Source organism: Pelodiscus sinensis, chromosome 2 (assembly GCF_049634645.1).
Source record: "Pelodiscus sinensis isolate JC-2024 chromosome 2, ASM4963464v1, whole genome shotgun sequence".
NCBI classification, from domain to species: Eukaryota; Metazoa; Chordata; order Testudines; family Trionychidae; genus Pelodiscus; species Pelodiscus sinensis.
Window position 1 is genome coordinate 136,851,129 of NC_134712.1, and position 21,934 is coordinate 136,873,062.

Below are 21,934 nucleotides of genomic sequence, written 5' to 3' on the forward strand. Positions count from 1 at the left end.
GAAAGTGGCCATCTCTGGCAGGAGAGCTGCCAGCCTGGCCACCCAGGAGCAGGTGTGCATGAAAATCAAGGTGGTCCATGAGACCCCCCGACCCTGAGCCCTGAGCTTACAATGGCCGTCCTGGGTCAAACCAAAGGTCCATCTAGCCCAGTAGCCTGTCTGCCGACAGCGGCCAACGCTAGGGACCCTAGAGGGGATGGACCGAAGACAGTGACCAAGCCATTTGTCTCGTGCCATCCCTCTCCAGCCTTCCACAAACTTTGGGCAGGGACACCACTCCTACCCCCCCGGCTAATACCACTCCATGGACCCAACCTCCATGACTTTATCTCACTTCTCTTTAAACTCTGTTCTAGTTCTAGCCTTCACAGCCTCCTGCAGCAAGGAGTTCCACAGGCTGACTCTTTGCTTTGTGAAGAACAACTTTCTGTTACTAATTTGAAGCCTGCTACCCATTCCTTTCCTTTTGTGTCCTCTAGTCCTTCTATTATGGGAACTAATGAATAACTTTTCTGTATGCACCCTCTCCACCCCACTCGTGCTTTTATAGACCTCTATCCTATCCCCCCTCAATCTCCTCTTTTCTAAACTGAAAAGTCCCAGTCTCTTTAGCCTCTCTTCATATGGGACCTGTTCCAAACCTCTGATCATTTTAGTTGCCCTCCCCTGTCCCACCCTCTCTCTTCCTCTCTCCCACCTCCTTTTCCCAGTCTCCCCGAGTTTTGTTCAATAAAGAGAGATTCTATTTTTGACCACACGTTTTCTTTATTTTGTACATCAGGAAGGGGGACTAGAGAAGGGTAAGCGGAAGGAGATGAGGGAGGAATGGGGTACGAGCCACCGATGGGGAGGACTGGGCTGGCTCTGCGGGCTTCTGGGTGTGGAACCTCTCCTGCAGCCCCCCAATTGTCCCCTCTCCCCAGATGGCAGCCTGCGGCAAGTGCAGCCGGTCCGATGGCTGAGTGCTGTGATATGCCCAGTATGGGCACTCAGGGTACTCCAAGACAGGACTGCTTTTCAAGTGGGGCACCCCTGAGAACTGTCTGTCCAGGGTGTGGGTCGGGTCTCTTTAATCACAGCCCTCGGCTAGCCTGAGGCAGCAGCTCCACATTCTAAGTCCTCATCTGATGCCCTGCCGGCACTGCTTCCGGCCATCCTTAACCCCGGTTCAGGGTCCACTTAATGTGGACATGCTAGTTCGAATTAGCAAAATGCTAATTCGAACTAGTTTTTTAGTCTGGATGCGTTAGTTCGAATTAGCTTAGTTCGACTTAACTAATTCGAACTAAGTTAGTTCGAATTAGCGCTGTAGTGTAGACATACCCAGAGTGAGGGTATGTCTACACTACCCCGCTAGCTCGAACTAGCGGGGTAATTTAGGCATACCACACTTGCAAATGAAGCCCGGGATTTGAATTTCCCGGGCTTCATTTGCATAAGCGGGGAGCCGCTATTTTTAAAACCCCGCTGGTTCGAACCCCGTGTAGCGCGGCTATACGGGGCACGAACTAGGTAGTTCGAACTAGGCTTCCTAGTTCAAACTACCGTTACTCCTCATTCCACGAGGAGTAACGGTAGTTCGAACTAGGAAGCCTAGTTCGAATTACCTAGTTCGTGCCCCGTGTAGCCGCGCTGCACGGGGTTTGAACCAGCGGGGTTTTAAAAATGGCAGCTCCCCGCTTATGCAAATGAAGCCCGGGAAATTCAAATCCCGGGCTTCATTTGTAAGTGCGGTATGCCTACATTACCCTCCTAGTTCGAACTAGGCAGGTAGTGTAGACATACCCTGATTGGGCAACAAAATGGCAAATGAAATTTTATGTGGATAAGTGTAAAGTAATGCACATTGGGAAAAATAACCTAAACTATACATACAGTATGATGGGGGCTAATTTGGCTATGACAAATCAGGAAAGAGATCTTGGAGTTATCGTGGATAGTTCTCTGAAAACTTCCACACAGTGTGCAGCGGCGGTCAAAAAGGCAAATAGGATGTTAGGAATTATTAAGAAAGGGATAGAAAATAAGACCCAGAATATCTTACTGCCTCTGTATAAAACTATGGTATGCCCACATCTTGAATACTGTGTACAGATGTAGTCTCCTTACCTCAAAAAAGATATTTTGGCCTTAGAAAGGGTTCAGAAAAGGGCAACTAGAATGATTAGGGGCTTGGAATGGATCCCATATGAAGAGAGGTTAAAGTGACTGGGACTTTTCAGTTTAGAAAAGAGGAGACTAAGGTGGGATATGATAGAGATATATAAAATCATGAGTGGTATGGAGAGGGTGAATAAAGAAAAGTTATTTATTAATTCCCTTAATAGAAGAACTAGAGGACACCAAATGAAATTAATGGTTAACAGGTTTAAAACTAATAAAAGAACGTTCTTCTTCACACAGCACGTAGTCAACCTGTGGAACTTGTTGCCAGAGGATGCTGTGAAGGCTAGGACTATAACAGAGTTTAAAGAAAAGCTGGATAATTTCATGGATGTTAGGTCCATAAAAGGCTATTAGCCACGGGATAGAAATGGTGTCCCTGGCCTCTGTTTGTCAGAGGCTGGAGAAGGATGGCAGGAGAAAAATCGCGTGATCATTGTCTTCGGTCCACCCCCTCTGTGGCACCTGGTGCTGGCCACTGTGGGCAGACAAGCTACTGGGCTAGATGGACCTTTGGTCTGACCCAGTACGGCCATTCTTATGTTTTTATGATTTCATCCAAAGTCTCCATTGCCCAAACAAAAAATAGAATTCCTGTTCTAAAGAATTTTCAGTCTAGAAGGGAGTGATCCTTTTGAGAACAACTCCACGGGTGGCTCTAAATTCTGAATTGTTGAAATTCAGACTTCAATATGTTGTACAACCAAGAAGTTACATCAAAAGGGACCTCTGTTTAGTTTTCTGCTGTCTAATCATAAGCCTTGACTTTCTGCTTTTTTTTTTAATCTTCCAGACTAGGAATTTGACTGTGGATGGGAATTTTGGAATGTGGTCTCAATGGAAACCCTGCACCTACAGTGATGGTACCAGTGTCGGCTCCTGCCTCTGTAGAACTCGCTTGTGTGACAGTCCAGCTCCTCAGTGTGGAGGCTGGCAGTGTGAAGGACCAAGTATGGAGATTGCCAACTGCTCCAGGTATGCCCAAGATTGGCCAGTGTAAACTTAACCTTAGTGTTTAGTAAATTAAATTTATTGTGGGCACAAAGATATTTGGCAGAACCCGGAAGCTTTTTTAAAGCACTAGTTCTGGCCCTGTGATCAGACAATTGCCAGGCACAAACCCATGCTATAGGATATCCTTTTAAAAATTATTTCAAAGAAAAAAATGAAGTAATATTTTTTGTGCAAAGCCTTCCTATTCTTTCTTCAATGTGGAACTGCTTATGATGAAAGCCACAGCAGCATGGGACATAAATAGCCTCTCAGACTTTGCTGGGAGAGAGAACTGGATAAGTGGGAAAAATTAGCTTTAAGTTTTGTGAAACTATTTAAGTTGACCCCAACTAACATTCACAAAAGAAATACAGAGGAGAAAATCAGTGCCTTCGGTGACACCCAGAATTTAAAGTCCGAGGTTACATTTATACTGGCCAGTCTTGCGCAAGAACATATGCAAAGGAGGTGAGGGAATGAATATCACCACATCTCATTTGCATACTTAATGAGCCACCATTTTTACCAGGAGCTACACTGCTCCTTCTTGCACAAATCCCCCTTCTTGCTCAAGAACTGTTCTGCCGCTTATTTTCTGGCATAAGCCCCTTGCGCAAAATGGCGGCTCATTAAGTATGCATATAAATTGTGGCAATATTCATCACCACACCTCATTTGTATGTGTTCTTGCGCAAGACTGGCCAGTGTAGATGTAGCCCTAGTGTTTAGTAAATCAAATTTATTGTGGGCACAAAGATATTTGGCAGAACCAGAAAGCTTTTTTAAAGCATTAATTCTGGCCCTGTGATCAGAAAGAACACATTTTGAGATGCCTGTGTCTGCAGTGGAGAGGAGACAGCTCTACTGAAGCCTGTGCTGATAACATAACACCCTGGCCTGTGGCCTACCGTGTCTTGTCTCTGCAACCACTTTTCCATCGCAGCACACTCACTTGATTCCAGAGACTGAATAACAGAGGAGATCATTTTTCATTCCAAGTTTAGAAACAGGGAGTGTATTTTTTTTCTGAATAGTGCTGGCAAAGGCCGAGGGTGTAGGATTAGCAGATTTACGCTGACAACTGGTGAGAGTGAAGGAAGTGGAGCTAATTTGATCCGGAGCTCAGGTTTCAAACATTTTTTACATTGAATGCCTTAAGTTCAAATTTGTTAAATGGTCTGGTCTGTTCATTTCCAGTCTGTTCATTTCGTTCTTTTATCACTTTCTCCAGTCCATTACTTACGCTACACCAGTAGCAAATACTTAATCACCTCATGACAATATTGTATGAATCAGAACAGTTATTATCCTGTGTGTAATGGTTCCAGATGTTATAATGGAGTGTGCAAATAGTTAAGAAAAAAATCAGTGGTGTTTGCAGATGAATGTAGAGAAGTGTAGGAAGAAGACAAGGATACTAAATGATGCTAAACAGTTGGACAAAAGTTATTAGAAGTATTGTTGCCCAAGTATGGACTTGGAGGCCCAGAGTTTTAAAGGCATTTTGAGGTGTTTTAAATTGCTTAGGCATTGCTAAACTCACTGCTGTAATGTTTCACTGACTCCGGAGCCTAAATCTCCTTTTGAAAAGAGATTTAGGAATTTAACCAAGGAGATTTTGACTTCTTAGTGCCTAAATCCCTTGTACAAATATTATCTAGGCTCCCGAATCACATGGGCACCATAGTACTGAGTGCAACAACGTCTAATCACCTTTAAAAATTAGTTTTAAGTCCTGAAGGCTTTGATGGGACTGGAGAAATGCTCATAAACCATAGATATTATCATAGTCATTTCCCTGCTTAACATTAGATCATTTCATTTGCATAACCATTCATACTAATAATGGATTTTCAGAGTACTGTACTAGGCACCCAAAGATTTCCTTGATTTTAGTACATCTCAAAATTATGCCATTGATACTAATTCTTACAGTTATTAACCCTTTTTTTCTGTCCAAAATCAGTAGCAGTGAACCATGATATTTTTCAGGCAGCCATTTTCTCTAGTGTCAAATTCAGTGTCCAATAAAACAAGGGAAGTTTCATACATTGCTCGAATAACAATAAGCCATTAGTAAAAGTTAAAACGTCACTCTCTTGCTCATCTGTTGAAATGATCTGACAAGAACAACATTTTTATCCTGTTGTATTTTGAACCAGTTGAGCTTTTTAATTATTAATTAAGGTAATTTGTATTATATTAACTTCAGTATTCTTTGTAAGTGTTTCTAATGAAATCTCAAGAGAATTACATTGCCGAGTTTGATTTTTGTTAAATTTCTTATCTTTACTACCAATTTTCAGGTGTGAAAAAAAATGGTGGGAACTGCTATCATGCATTGATTTCTTTAGGGTTTAAAATTTCTTTCTGTACATTTGGCATGATACTGTTCATATTGAAGTCAGTAGGAATTACCCACTGACTTTAATGGGAACAAGACTGTGCTTTCTAGGGATTTACAAGTATAAGAAATCTGTATTGATTCTGTTAGTTGTATCAGTACCTTTGAAGGTATTGTTGTCTTATTTGAGGATTTTGTGGACTTGTGAGCTCATGTAATTGTTTCCTCTTGAAATCGTATTGCTCCTAGAACTTGATTTTTCCGGGTTTTTTATTTATTTATTTTTTACAGAAAAAGGAAGGGCATGAACTTAAAGTTTTTAATCTTCCTTAAAAGACGTGCTATAAATAATATGGTCTCTCTAACATAGCAGTTCTCAAATAATATTGCCCCTCAACCCCCTTCTGACAACAAAAATTACTACATGACCACAGGAAAGGGAACCAAAGCCTGTCCAAGCCCCAGCACTTTGAGGTGTGTGGGAGGTGGGAGGGGCAAAGCATGAGCCCTATTGCCACAGATGGAGAGGAGGCAAAAATTCAAGAGCTTCAGCTATACAGATGAGGCTTATAACCTGAACCCCATTTCCCAGGGCGGAAGACCTTGGACTTTGATAACAGGCAGTGAGGCTCAGGCTTTGGCTTCAGTCCTGAGTTCCAGAAAATCTGACACCAACTCTGGCAACCCCATTAAAGAAGGGTTGCAACCCACTCTGTGATCCCAGCGCACAGTTTGAGAATCACTGCTCAGAGCATTATGTAACTCAAAATTCTCTCAAAAAAGTTAATGTGGGAATTTAAATATTAAATGTATCCAGAATAAATTAACTGAGGAAAATTTAATTCCATTTGCTGTTAATAGTGGGTTTGGTTTTGGTTTTTTATTTTTGTTTTTGTTTTGAAATAATCGAGAAGAATGTCAGATTTCCCCTGTCTTCCTGCCCTGTAATGTAAACTACATGTGTCATTTAATTTTTATAAAAACTAAAGTAAACATTTGTGATGGTGGTGGTGAATATGGTTAAAAATTAGAAGTGTAATTTTTTTAAACAAATATTTTATTGAACTTTGAACAGACTCACACATGACCTCAGCCTAAATATATACATATCAGAGCAAACCCATGTATACACTGATAATTAAACCCAGTTTAGTGACAGTTCATGTCAGGAAGTATTTGCTATGAAATTCCAATATTCTGTGGTCAAGTGCCAAAATTATCCAAGCGCAATAAAAGCTTTCATCGTTTTCTTTTTGGGTTGTTGGGGTTACTTGTGATAAATAGGCGATAGGTCACCTCATCTCAAGTGCCTGACGTCTCATTTTTGCTTTATGCCTTATGTTTGTAAAAGCTCTTGCTTCAGTGTTTCAGCCAGCCACCTGCATGCGTCAGGAAGGATTTGTGCTTCTTCCCATGTATTTTGTTCTGTTCTTTTAATCTTCTTTCTCCGAACAATCAGGGATGGTCTCAGCTGAAAATTGAGTGGAGTGGGCAAAAGCTTTGAGGTAGTACTGAGCATTTACTGTCTCTGGTGCTTGGCTGCCTAGTTCTTGCTCACATGCTGAGTATCCAACTGATCACCATAAATGCAATTGGAAAGGGATTTTTCCCCAGGTCAGACTGGCAGCCTGAATGGTTTTTGCTGCCTTCTGTAGTGTGTGGGCTTGGGTCACGTGCCTGGATTATTTCACTTACCCATTTCACCTCTATAATGTAGTTGGTCCCTTCTATTCTAGGCCTGTGCCACATAATAGTTTGGTCTCTTGTAGCCTATAATACTTTGGTCTGTTTTCACTTGTGTGCAGGTGCTGGATGGTGTTGGAGACCACTAGTAGGTCAGACTACATGTTTTGGTGATCCCTTCAGCTTTAAACTACGTACCACCTTACATGGTCAGATTACAGGGACTTGTGTGGGTTTTCTAGGTGTTTGGTCACTGGGCCCATTTCAGCAGTAATGTATAATATAGACCAGGTACAAATGATGGGAAAGACAAGTATCAGAGAAACTTCTTTTTTTCACTAAGTCTTCTGGAAGTTTAACTCCATGCAGAATTAACTATATCTGCAGATATTAATGGGCCAAATTCTGTTCTCAGCTGCTCACTGTATATATAACAGATGACAGAGCCCAGACTTCTTATTCTACTAGAAATGGGGGCTGGACTCCATGGACTTCCTGGTCCCCCTGCAGTACTACCTGTGGAATTGGTTTTCAAGTCCGCCAGCGTTCATGCAGCAATCCAACTCCTCGGCATGGAGGCCGTGTATGTGTGGGACAGAACCGTGAAGAGAGGTGAGTAATTTTTTCTCCACTGCCTATTTTAATTTTTTTCCATTCAGGTTTATTTTCATGTTATATTTTCCCCTTTAACTGCTTGATCTCTCTTTTTTTTAATTGCCATTATATCCTCTTACCACAATTACTATTAACAAGGACAGGGACTTCAGCAGTACATTGAGTTTTCACATAGCTTAGTCCTTCTCGAACCAGCAGAGCTCCCAGCATTCCCAGTCAGCTAATTACTTTGAGGTACTCCCCCCCCCCCCCCCCGGTTTCCCTTGGGCCTCAGAAAATTGTTTGTACTGTGTTTGAATTACCACTTGACCAGACTCAAAATCTGCAATTCAGAGTAAAGTGTTGTAAGATCACAGCACTGCATTACTAATGGACTGAGTTCACTTTCAGTATATTAAATAAAACTAAACATCAACACAGCAAGTGGGAAAGTTTTAAGAGGTTTGTTTGTATCTAATAGAGGCATACAATACAGGACTCAAATATGTTCTAAGTACAGCTGAAATTGTGTATATATTAACCATTCAACAGTTTGTCAGCTTTTAACTTGGCCTTTTATTTTACAGGTTGTTGCTTTGCACAGTACAAAATGTTTTATCATACCATCTCAAATGTACAGTGTACAAAGAGAAACCTATTTATTATTATTTTCCATTAATCCCAACAAAGAAATGAAACATTTATTGTGTATCTATATCTATATATCTATATATATTTAGAGAGACTACTGAATTGAGATATATTGCCTTGTTTCCAGGGACAGTCTGTCAAATGCATAAGAAATACCAAGCTGTGATACCATCATGTAACAGTGTTTAAAATTCTGAATACATGAGCCATCAGTTAAAAAAAAGTACACAGACCTATTTTTTTCTTTAATGAACACTTAAAATTTGCATTAATGTTCCTGTTGGGTGTATTTATGCAACCAAGAGAGACCAGATCACAGACTGATATTATTTAATAGAGGTTTTTTTATATTGCCTTCAGATCAAAACAGAACAGGTTCTGTTTTTTTTTTCACTGAATCTGCATCTCTGAACTGATGAAGATAATGAGAAAATTTAGATTAGCATCTTTACCATTTCTGTTAGCAATTACCACATTCCAGTGGATAATTCCAGTGGGCCAATGTTACACCACACACTGCTGTTTCCATATAAATTCTAGGAGTCTGTCTCTGTAACACAATATGTAAAGGGCGAGTGTCCTAGCAAATGTCACACTCTTTCAGATCCACTCATATCTCCCATTCTTTGTTCATAAGGCCAACATTTTGATATGTCGTAATACACTTTCCGCAGACAGGTCATCCAAGTAAAAAATGGTCCCTAGCAAATATGGAGCTTTAAATAAAATCTCATAGCTCTCTCCCAGCCTTATTATCAGTCATTAGTTTTCTTAAAATGATCAATGCAGAGCAATAGAGAATCAATGTGAGTTTATATTTAAGAAGAGTTGAGATTTAAGTAAAATCCACAGGGTGAGTTTTGGTAAAGTAGTGTGTCACGTTTGTGTTATAATTATAACATGGATTAAAGAATCAATAGACATTTTAAAGAACGAATAAGTTGTAGGACCAAAAGGGGATATTGAAGAATTCTGAAGGTTCAAAAGATGGAAGTAGTTGAGTTACTTAAAAAAAAAGTCATCATTTATAATGCTACTTTGGCAGACAATGGAAGTACAAACTCACTTGAGGCTCCAGATCTGCCTTGTACTACTAAAAATAAGCAAGGAAATCATTTTAGAGGTGTATTGCATTTTAAAGAATAAAATATACTAATGACAAACCAGTGTTAGGTTTTGTAAAAGTTAAACTGGTTTTCTTATCTCTTAGAATTTGCTGAGCTGGAAAAAATAGAAAATACAGGAGAATCAGTGGGTATAATGAGCTGGATTTACCACTGCTTAACTTCAGTACCAGCTGAGTTACTCCTGCATAAGACTGAAGTAAAGCATTATTAAATCAGACCGAATATGTTTAGGAGTGCTGAAAGAATAATTCACAACTAACAATTTACTAAGAAAATGTAGCTGATTTTCCTGATCCAGATCAGCAGCCAGGAGAGCATGATTTCATTAAGATTTAACAATTTTTTATTCATTTTTAACTATATTGCTTCCTTATAGCCAGTTCCATGTCTGAATTCCATATTCAAGTTAAGATAGCAGTGAAAATGACTGGAAGTGCAGGAATAACTTATGTAGGAGAAGAGGTTTTAAAAGGGCACTGAAGGAGCATTGAAGCAGAATTGCAAGAATAGGTATTGTTGACCTTTTTGGCCCAAGTAGTCAGGGCCGTCCCACAACATTTTGGCACCTGAGGCGGGGAGTTCAAATGACGCCCCTATACCAGCTTTTCTCCTGCCTCCATGTTATGTCTCTTATGCCCTCCTTCCTCCAGCACAGCACTCCACCATCTCTGTGCATCTAGAGCAGAGAGAATACATATGCACCAGCAGCAGACAAATTTTCTACACTCTTGGTCCTAGTGGTGCCCCCCCTCCTCCCCCAGTCTGGCACCTGAGGCGGCCACCTCAGTTTGCCTCATGGGAAGGCCAGCCCTGTAAGTAGTTAGGCAATATTTGGGGCATTGAGCATTTCTTCCACTAGGAGAAGTTGATACAAATCTGACATTCCTTTAGGTCCGATCTGTTTATTTTCAAAGAATGTGCAAAGACCTGTTTATCTGAACACAGTAGGATCAAACAAGAGGCAATTTCCATGCTCACAATACTTCCAGCCCTTGCTCTGTCCGGGATGCTCTTTCCTGTGATGCTCTCTCAGGGCTATCCTATCAGTGGTCCTTTCTGTGTGTCTTGGCTTTTCTGGCTGTGTGTACTGCTGAAACGTAGGCTATGTCTAGACTGCCGAGAAAAGTCAGAAAAAGATACACAAGAGGGCATGGGCTTCTGGGTGCAGGAGGGTCCTCAGGATGGGAAGAGGCTCAAGGTAGGCCAGGAGCTTTGGACGTGGGGATGGTGAGGAGGGGCCACTTTCCCCTGGCTGTGGCAGCTTGATGCTGGATCAGGTGAAGTGGGGCTCCCATCCACTTCCCCAGCAGCTTCAAGACCTGGGAAGAAATATCTCTCCCCCCGCAGCCCTGATCCCCTACTCAGTGCTTAGTGGGAAGCTGCGTGGCCATGCAGATTAAGGGGAACTGAGGTGGCTAGCACACACATGAGCCTCAGTGAGGTTTATGCTTGAATGAATATCCAAAAAATGACTGCTTATAGCCTCCAATATTGACCAGCATAACAGTATAACTCATGTGCACACAAAGATTAATTGTACAGAGGAATGTAATTGGTGATTATTATCCACCCTCTATTCTAATACTGTACTAAAACAAAGGGGACACAGAAATAACATAACGCATTTTAAATGAATTAAGAGTGCAGTTTTAACTAACCGCTATATAATCAACCTGTGTTACTTGCTGCTATTTGAAGTAAATAACATTGCATTTTTAAGCATTATAGCTTCCTAGGAATAAGAATAGCAGATGCAAGTTAAACTAATTTAGGTAATTTATTAAAAGGGCTGTCAATCCTTATGCTCCAGGGCATAAATTTCTCTTCTGCTGTGGTCAGCAAGAAATTTCCATTTGTGAGATAGAATTGAATATATAAGTGGATTGTTGGATTTTTTTTTTTTTGCCTTTGTTTGAACCATCAAATATAGGCTGCTTTCTGGAAAGAGGTTGCTGGAATAAATTCATCTGAGTTGTTTTTCCCCCAGAATGGCAATTCCTATATGTGAGTAATTGGACTTGAACTCCTCCAAAAAGGAGAATGGGGTGGGGGAGGGTTGTCCTTGCACTAGTCTAGTCTTTTTTTTTAAGCATGTGTATATGTGCCGTTCTCCCTTCTGACCTCATCACTGCTGTAGACAGAGTCAGTGCAGAGGGCAACCGTTACACAGATCTCAGTTTCTTACAATACTTGTTTTGCTGAATTACTGTAGAATGTTAGCCCTCTGGGTCCTGGGAAAATAAATAAAAGGGAGAGTGTGTGCGAAAGGGAAGAAGTTGTTACTGGCTAACTTGAAATGCAGCCAGGGAGAGGCTTAATAAAAAGTGGCTCAAAACCCCATGCTACCACACAGTTCCCAGATTCACCTATGCAGTTGATCTTTAAATATAAAAACTTACCTGATATTTTTGGAGTTTGATTGGCTGAATCTCAGACTACACTTCTGTGCATTTGATACATTCAAAAGGGGGAGAAGAATACAAACACAAATCTTTGGCTGATTTTGCTTTATTAATTTGTAGCTTCAGATATATCATTAATTGGATTTGGCTAGCAGAATTCCAGCATTCCTAACCTTTCAAATGCTTCAAGATTCAGTTTCAAAGTTCATTCAGTAAAGTTTTGTTTATCCCTGGTGTTTACCTGGGAAAAAGCAGGAAACATGGCATGGTGACATTTGAAAATGGGACTTGGTATTGCAACAAGATATTTCATTTATAACACGCTATGTGACACAATCCCATAACTTCTTGGCTTAATGTCAAAGATTCAGTTTATTGTATGTGTGTGTCCCAAACGTCATGACAACTGCTCTGCTAAGAGCAGGAGGAATAATACAAAAAATGTGTGCACGTTACTCTGAATAATAAAATTATGAAATGCCTTCTGTTTGTGATAGCTTTTATTTTACTTCCACCCGCAGTCATGTTAGCAAACGTCTTGACCTATTCACAGAGAAGCGTGTCACAAATATGCAGCCAAATATGTACCCGTGACCGTTTTCACACACAGATTATTTGTAAAGCCATTGTGACCATTCTGAGGGTTTGGAAATCATCTAAACCAAATGCCATAATGTGACTTAGGTGACCAATTACAATGTGAACAGTAAAATACTTTTACTGAATAGTCAAAGAAACAGGTGAATAGGTTATAAACAATACAGAGTTTGAAATATGTTTGCACAAACTATTTATTGTATAATTTCATTTTGCAATACATACAAATTGGAGTTTTTCCTCCAGATAATTCACAGGGGAAGAAAAGGGAAAAGAGTCTCAATTAATCAAATAAATTATGTGCTCTGAATAGTTTGCCCTGCTATACATACACATAAGACCAGAATTTTATCTCAGTTTTACCATACAATCTTGTTAGTTTCAGTGGAGTTGCACTGGCCAGAAAGCAAAATTGACTTTATGAAGTAGAATCCCACATCTATATCTGTATACATCAACATATGCAGTACAAATACATAACATGCACACACAGAGCAATTAGTTCTAAACACTCAGGGCATGTCTACAGTAGGAAATGATTTCCACATAACTAAAATCGACATAACTTCCAATTTAACAAAATCAAAATAGCATGTCCCCGCCTTATAGGGAAGCATTGAAATAAGTCAGAATTATTCTGAAATAGCATGTCCACACTTATTGGAGCCTGCCTTGGACTTAAAGCCCACGGAAGCACTCTGGGAAGGGTACAAGGAGGGCAGATACTTCCTGTGGCTGCTTGGTCACGCAAGCGGTGATATGTTATTTCAGGGGCTCCTCTCTATGACCACATCTCACAAGCCCCTCCTCCACTGCCTCCCCCATCATGGGACACAAAAGGGGTAAAGTGGGCATATGCCTTTTTGTGCTCTGGTTGCCTTTGTGGACACCACAGCACTCAGCATGGAGTCAGAGCTGCTGCAAAGTGATGTTCGGCTCCCTGGCCTCGTGTTATGCCTCATGTTGCAGTACTTCCAGACTGCCCACATGTTGCTGCAGCAGGACAAGGACCAGAACCTCCAGGATGAACCGTAGTCCCTGCTCAGCCAGATCCTGTAGCTTCTGCTGTTGCACATGCCCCTCAATCCCCTGGACTACCACTTCTGGTGGCGGGAGATGATCTTGGACTGGTGGGTCCGCATAGTCATACAGGTGTGGGACAATCAGAACTTCTGCATTTGCAAGACCACTTCCTGGAGCTCTGTGAGTGGCTCACCCCTGCTCTCAGGTGATAGGACACCTGCATGTGACCCACCATCCCCCTGCAGACACGCATGGCCATTGCCTTCTGGAAGTTCACACACCGGACAGCTATCACTCCATCAGGAACCAGTTCATCATGGAGAAAATCCACAGTTGGAACCAGGCTCCTGCAGGTAGTGAAAACCATCCACCAGGTGCTGCTAAGGAGGGTTGTCCCTCTGGGTAATGTGGACAGCATCCTGGATGTCTTTTCCACCATTGGCTTCCCCAGCTGTGTGTGTGTGTCGGGGGGGGGGGGGGGGGAATAGATGGCACATACACCCCCATCCTAGCCCCAGATCACCGGTCCTTGGTCTTCATCAACAGAAAGGGGTACTTCTCCAAAGTGCTGCAGGCCCTCATGGATCACAAGGGATGCTTCATTGACATCAATGTCAGCTGGTCAGGAAAGGCACATGATGCCTGCATCTTTCGGAACGTCTGCCTGCTCTGAAAGATGCAAGCCGGCGTTTTTTTCTCCGGCCACATCATCAGAGTTGGAGAGCTGGACTGACCCATCGTCATCCTGGGTAATGCAGCCTAAGCTTTGCTCCCTGACACGGGCAGCCTGAACCCCAGCAAGGAACAGGTCAGCGCTTGGCTGGGCATGTGCTGAATGGTGGTGAAATGTGCATTTGGCTATTTGAAGGGAAGGTTCAGGAATCTCCTCACTTGTCTGGACCTCAGTGAGCAAAGTCCCCTTCATCATGGCAGCCTGTTGTGTGCTCCTCCAGCAGCATGAGAACATGGGGGAGACTTTTCTGCCAGTTTTGGGGAGGGGCTGAGGCTAAATGTCTGGCCAGGGAGTTTGAGCAGCCGAACATCAGTGCCATCAGGAGAGCACAGCAAGGGTATATCTACACTACATGGCTCCGTGGAGCCACGTAGATGAGCTTTGTAGACATAGTGAAATGAAGTGGCAATTTAAATAATCGCCGCTTTATTTACATCAAAATGGCTGCTGCGCTGTGCCAATCAGCTTCAAAAGCATTTGTCGACCGCCCCGTTATGCCTTGTGGGATGAGGTTTACCAGGGCGGTCGACAAAGGCTTTTGATGTCGACTGCCGAGCGCCAAGACTACCACACTGAGCCGACAAACAGCTGATCGGCACAGCGCAGCAGCCATTTTGACGTAAATGAAGCGGCAATTATTTAAATCACCACTTCATTTTGCTATGTCTACAAAGCTCATCTACATGGCTCCATCGATGGAGCCATGTAGTGTAGATATACCCTAAGGGGCTGTGCTCATCGGAGAGGTCTTGAAGGACAGTTTCATGCAAGGCCAGTTCTGAGACTCTCCCCATGTCTCTCAACAAGGGGCCTGTGCATTCCCTGTGTGCCTTTCATCCCCACTCCTCCCTTCCCCTGCACTCCCTTCCCAACTCCCCCCCATCCCCTTCACAGCAATCTATAAAGACATTGTTATTGAAAAAACAGGAATCTTAATTGGAGGGACGTAATACAGGAGAGGAACAGAGTAAGGAAACTGGAATGGAGGAGGGGGACTCAGGGATGGGTCTGGGACTGGTTCCTGCCTTTGGGTGACCTGGGTCTCCAGCTGCCCTAGAGGGCCCACCACCCAGTATTCTTGGGCCCTAGAAGCCCTTGGGGATCTTTGGAGGGGAAGCCACCCAGCAGGCAGGCAAGTGGCTGGTAGCCCATTTCATGCACGATGCCATTAGCTTCGTCACCGAGGCAAGGGAGGAGAACATGGTGTTGTGCTGCCACACTAGCTCTTCCCACATGGCCTTCCTCTCCTCCTGGGCAGCCTGGCATTCCTCCTAGTCGGCAGCCTGCTCCTGGTACTCTGCCTTGAGTCCCTAGATGAGGGACTGCAGGCAGACCATCCGCTCCCTCATGATCTCCTCCCGGGTGCCTTTCTGCCTGCTGATCCCACTCAGCTGGGTAGGTGGAGTGGAAAATGGGGGATGCACCAAGCTTGCAGCTGTCCCAACTCTGAAGAAAAATTAAAAGGGCAGTCACCACAGGAGAAACTGTGCATGAAGCCTAGCCCTAATCTCTGAGCTGTCACCGAAGGTCTCGATTCAGATGATGGTGATGTGCTTTGAGCATAACTATTTCATAATTAGTGTTATTCCCTGAAGAAAGCAGGAGTACAGATTTTGAAATAAGCAGCCCGTTATTTTGAAATCACAGACTTGGTAGTGTAGATGCTCTCCTTATAATTCTGACCTAAGGGGGGTTATTTGAAATAATGCCCTAGTGTTGACCTGGGCTCAGAGATTTGTCTATATAAACATTAGTGTGCACTGCGCTGGGGTGTAATCCTGTAGAACACTAGCTTGCCACTTACTCACTGCCTGTGTTGAACCTACTATTGTGCTCTAAAAGGTGCCTAGTGCTCTTGGATCAATTCCATTTTGAAGTGGGGGTAGGCCATTGTGCACTAGGGAACTATTAGTGCAGAGTAGCAGGGCCCACACAGACAGCTAGTGTGTGTGGCTAAACTAGTATGCTGGAGATTTACACCCCAGCTTGTCATACACTAACTTCATCTTGACTACCCCCAGTACTTTTGTAATAAAGATTGATGGCTTAAGGTCTTTAGAGATTTGTAAAAGAAAGGTCATCACCACTGTTTCTATTGAAGGCATCAGACGATTTGTTAAATCATTATTTGTATAAAAATTGAGATTGAAATATTAATGTTAGTTCCATGGTAGGACAGTAAAAATGGATGGAAACTTGCTGAGTGGGTAAAAGCAAAATGGATATTGGGTAACCAGTAGACCAACAGTAGTAAGGAAGGGAGAAAGAAGGAAATGGTGTCCTTTATGATTTTGTTCAGGTGAGACATAAGAACATAAGAATGCCTGCACTGGGTCAGACCAAAGGTCCATCTAGCCCAGTAGCCTGTCTTCCGACAGTGGCCAGTACCAGGTGCCCAGAAGGGGTGGACTGAAGACAGTGATCAAGCAATTTTTCTCCTGCCATCCTTCTCTAGCCTTTGACAAACAGAGGCTAGGGGCACAATTCCTTACCCTCTGGCTAATATCCTTTTATGGACCTAAGCTCCATGAATTTATCTAGCTCTTTTTTTAACTCTGTTATAGTCCTAGCCTTCACAGCCTCCTCTGGCAATGGGTTCCACAGGTTGACTACATGCTGTGTGAAGAAGAACTTTCTTTTATTAGTTTTAAACTGACTACCCATTAATTTCATTTGGTGTCCTCTAGTTCTTCTATTTACGGAACTAATAAATAACTTTTCTTTATCGGCCCTCTCCACGCCACTCATGATTTTATAGACCTCTATCATATCCCCCCTCAGTCTCCTCTTTTCTAAACTGAAAAGTCCCAGTCGCTTTAACTTCTCCTCATATGGGACCCGTTCCAAACCCCTAATCATTTTAGTTACCCTTTTCTGAACCCTTTCCAAGGCCAAAATATCTTTTTTGACGTGAGGAGACCACATCTGTACACAATATTCAAGATGTGGGCATACTATAGTTTTATATAGGGGCAGTAAGATATTCTTCATCTTATTTTCTATCCCCTTTTAAATAATTCCTAGCATCCTATTGACTTTTTTGAGTGCTGCTGCACACTGCGTGGATGTTTTCAGAGAACTATCCACAATTACTCCAAAGATCTCTTTCCTGATTAGTTGTAGCTAAATTTGCCCCCACCATATTGTATGTATAGTTGGGGTTATTTTTCCCAATGTGCATTACTTTACACTTATCCAAATTAAATTTCATTTGCCATTTTGTTGCCAAGTCACTCAGTTTGGTGAGATCTTTTTGAAGCTCTTCACAGTCTGCTTTGGTCTTGACTATCTTGAACAGTTTAGCATCATCCGCAAACCTTGCCATCTCACTATTCACCCCTTTCTCTAGATTGTTTATGAATAAGTTGAATAGGATTGGTCCTAGGACTGACCCTTGGGGAACACCACTAGTTACACCTCTCCATGGGGTAGAATTGGCTTTTCCTTTTGGATAGCTATCTGGTCTTCAGACTCAGGTTATTTGTAGCCCACTGCTAAATCCTAATGAAGTTACAATTATGAGAAACACACTGAAAAGCAATAGCATAATCAAAACCACTATACAATTCTTATGCTAGGAATCATGTTTTGCGTTTTATTATACTCATAAAGTTGAACACACTGGAATAGTTGAAAAGCAAATTCAACTGTTTGAATTGGAAAAAGCTAGCTTGGTTCTTCTAAGAAAGTAATGTCAACATCGATGTCTACTTTTCTAGACCATGGACTGAATTCTTCCCTCAGCAGTCTGTGTGTGTTATTTCTATTTCTAAGCTGTGATTGACCTAACTACTTTGGTAAAGAAATATGCTACCAGTACAATAGAGTAGGTACATTATGTAGATTGTAAAAAGAAATTAGACAAGGAAGAAAATGCTACTCCCTCACTATTACAATATACGTACAATTCCATTAATGGTTAAACACTACATATAGTTTGACAACTGTTACTTGTGACCTTTAAAAAAAGTGAGGAGGGGAGCTCAACAAATAAATATAAGACTATTGGTGTGAAACATTTCCATATACAATGTCTTTCTAAATAGAAAATGTTGAAGTTAGAGTCCTTTTATTGTAATAAACAGTTTATTTTCCCTCTTGGTTTCCCTTGTCGCAGATACTGCAATGAGCACTTGCTGTGCCCGCCACATATGTTTTGGACAGGCTGGGGACCGTGGGAACGTTGCACTGCTCAGTGCGGGGGAGGGATTCAGGCCCGTCGCAGGACATGTGAGAATGGCCCCGATTGCCCTGGCTGCAATGTGGTGAGTACCTTCTGTGCCTTCCCATCAACAAACACTTGCATGCTTTGCAAACATTTTGATCCATGTTTTTATGTTACTGAGAGCACTTCATGTTTGTGAGTGAGAGGGTGCTCTTTTACAACTTTAGCTAGATGACAGATCTCTTAAAGGAAAGTCGTTACCGGTAGGGATTTGTCATAGGCATATTTATTTTATTGCAAACTAAGAGAAAAATACGCTTATTTTGTTCTAGTCGGAATGCTATAAAAGAAGGAGAGAAATATGGGTTATCACATATTGGACCAATTCTTAAGTTTCCTAAGTTCAGAAGGTAAACTTGATAATTGTGAAGTTTGTCATTGACTATGAACTTTTACTTGGACCTCCAGCAGGCCTGTTGAAAACATAATAAAGGGTAATTTATCATCTTTTTTGTTTTGTTTCTTCATATGGCTTTGCTCTGTTGCTTTTGACATTTATACCACAAGTGACATTTCACTTTTGCAAGCAGATTGAACACTTTCAAAGGGTTTCTTCTCTTTCCTTGCCTCAACTTTATAAATTAACCAAACAGTCTTAAATTCTGCTAAGACTTCCAAAATATTTTACTTCTAGTGATGATAGGTTCAAAGGAAAATCTATGACATGATGTTTCAGTGACTGTCACAGAGAAGTTAAAAATGTAATCTGTGATTTTTCCATATAGCTCTTTCCTAGTAATTGCGTATTAACAGTATGTGATTCCTAAGGCTGAACAGTATTTTGAATTTCATATTATCTGTTCATGGTCACAAATGAAAATTGCATCCCCCAGATAGCCTAGGGAAATTCCCTGAGATAGGAAGAACATTATGAGGTGCTTTGTCAGATCTTAGAAGTAACCCAATAAGATTATTGTTATTGGGATTTGCAATCTGATTTCCACCATCACCATCATTCTTAAAATGTTATACAATTAAAGCATGGTCTAGTATATTCCCACCGATCCTTCCCAGTTCAGCTACTGCATGCTGACAGCTTTTTGGTTTAACTCTTTCAGTAAAACAGTTTTATCTCTGTGTGTCCCTCAAACAATCAAATATAGAATCATACACATGTAGAGCTGGAAGGCGCCTTGAGATGTCATTTGCCTCCACTGCATTAGCCTGCACCGTAAAACATCTCTGAAGTTGTTTGTCTAACCTGTTTGTAGGAAAACCTCCAATGATGGGGATTCCACAACCTCCCTTGAAAGCTCATTCCAGCGCATAACTATCCTTATAGTTTAGAAAAGTTTTCCTAACATCTCCCTTGCTGCAGATTAAACCCATTCCTTCTTTTCCTACCTTCAGTGGAAATGGAGAACATTTGATCATTGCACTCTTTATAACAACTCTTAACATATTTGAAGACTGTGATCATAGCCCCACTCAGTCTTTTCTAAGGATTTTCTCAGGATCTTTTGGGTTTTTTAGCCTTTCCTTATCTGTCATATATCCTAACCCTCTTAAAATCATTTTTTATCTCTTCTCTAGACTCTTTCTGATTTGTCTATCTATTTCTTACAGTGCAACACCTAGAACAGGACACTCTACTCCAACTGAGACCTCACCAGTGCTTGACAGTTACCTCCCAAGCAAGGTTTCCTCTAAGCTACACAGCAGCAAAGCCTCGGAGTTGCTTAATCAGCCCAACCCAGCCAGACAGCTCAGTACACAGAACCCTGAGCCCCTGACTGGGGAGGGGAGGCAATTAAGCCGCTCTGGGGTTGTGCTGCCGCGCAGCTTAGAGGGATTCTTGCTCCCAAGCCTTAATTTATGACGCTCCTGTTAATCCACCAAACAACGGTATTAACATTTTTGGAGATGCACCGAATTGTTGACTCGTATTCAATTTGTGATCCACTATAAAGCTCTGATACTTTTCAACAGTTACTACTGCTACTGCCTAGCCAGTTATTTATCTCCCATTTCATATTTGTGTATTTGACTTTTTTCCTTCCTTAGTATAGTGCTTTGCATTTGTCTTTATAGTATTTTGTCTTGTTGAGTCCTGCCAGAAGGATAGGAGACACTGGAGGTGATTTTAATTAGAATGCAATGCAACTTCATTGTTACATATCTGAAAGTAGCTGGCAGATACAATTGTGCAGAGCAGGAAATTGCATGTACATTTCCATGTACTCAGGGGCTGCCATCATCTCTCCCCATGTCCAGTCCTGGTCCCACCTATCCTGCAGCTCGGACCCTGCCCCCTCATATAATGGTTATTGGGGAGACTATAAAAAAGGGGGAGTTGACTTCCCATTGTACCAGTCATAGGAGTCCCAAATCCCCTTTCTCTTTGCTTCTTTAAAGGATGTCTCCTTCAAATCCTTTACTAATCAATGTTCTCTTATCACCATATCCATTCGTTATGGACTATCTGCACTACATCTGCCGCAAGCTTACCTAATGAGTTGTGACATTATAACCAAGCCCACGACCCTTCCCTATACCAGTAGGTCTGTAACCAGCTGTGGGGAAGCCAAACCTTGGCTTGGCAAATCTGGCAGTCAGGGAAAATTCCGTCCTAGCCCCCGTGCTCCCAAGAAAAAGAATGACTGCTGTAATAGCCACAATGGGTAATTATTAGACCTGGTATTTGAACTATTTCCATGAATGAGAGGATGAGTTCTGCTATCCTAGTCTGGATTAAAGAAGGGTTTTCTGATACTACCTTGAGTATAAATATCCTACCTCTCTTTGAGTCAGGTGGGGTGGGGGCAGCATCCTTTACTTGCTAATCTGGTCCAGCTTTTTGGAGGAGTACAGGATCTTTCGAAAAAGCCTGCCATTTTCGAAATAACCGCATCTAGACTACGGCTTTGCTTTCAAAATGGAGTTTTTTCAAAAGAGCGACATTACGCGATTATGCAAATGAAGCACAGTTTTGTTGCTGATCATCTGCTTGTGTCCCTTTGTTTTCTATGTCTTTGCTTTCTTGGCTGCTGAGACAACTACAGGATAAATTCATTCTTCATAGTCTTCACTGATAGGCTTGTTGATCTTATACTCAAAGTCCATTTCATCATTTCCTGTGCAAATGCCTTTTCAGGAAAGAATCATTTTTAATTTGATTTCTGGCTTCTCTTAATTTGGTGTTTGCATGCATTGTTAACTCATAGATTTAAGAGCAACATACAATGGTCTGTTGATTCATTTTATGATTATCACTGCATCGTTGAAGATTGCTCTGTTATCCGTCAATAAATAACTAGTCTGATTTAGTGTGACTCTGGGCTTTTCTAAGTCCCCTTCTGATGTACTTTTTGAAATATCATATTCATTATGTAGACATGTTTTGCCTCTACAATGCAGTGAGACTTGCTCCACGATCAGTTCTTACACTTCACTGAATTT

General features: G+C 41.8%; 1 protein-coding gene across 4 annotated transcripts in view; it reads left to right on the forward strand.

The window, feature by feature from the left end:
• Window positions 1–21,934, forward strand: part of SEMA5A (semaphorin 5A) — a 549,656-nt gene that overhangs the window by 426,110 nt on the left and 101,612 nt on the right. For all 4 annotated transcript variants that reach the window (XM_075921490.1, XM_075921489.1, XM_006111031.3 and 1 more), the window contains 3 exons: window positions 2,957–3,138; window positions 7,652–7,795; window positions 18,428–18,575. In XM_075921490.1, coding sequence (XP_075777605.1) covers window positions 2,957–3,138; window positions 7,652–7,795; window positions 18,428–18,575 — 474 coding nt within the window. The remainder of the gene's footprint in view (window positions 1–2,956; window positions 3,139–7,651; window positions 7,796–18,427; window positions 18,576–21,934) is intronic.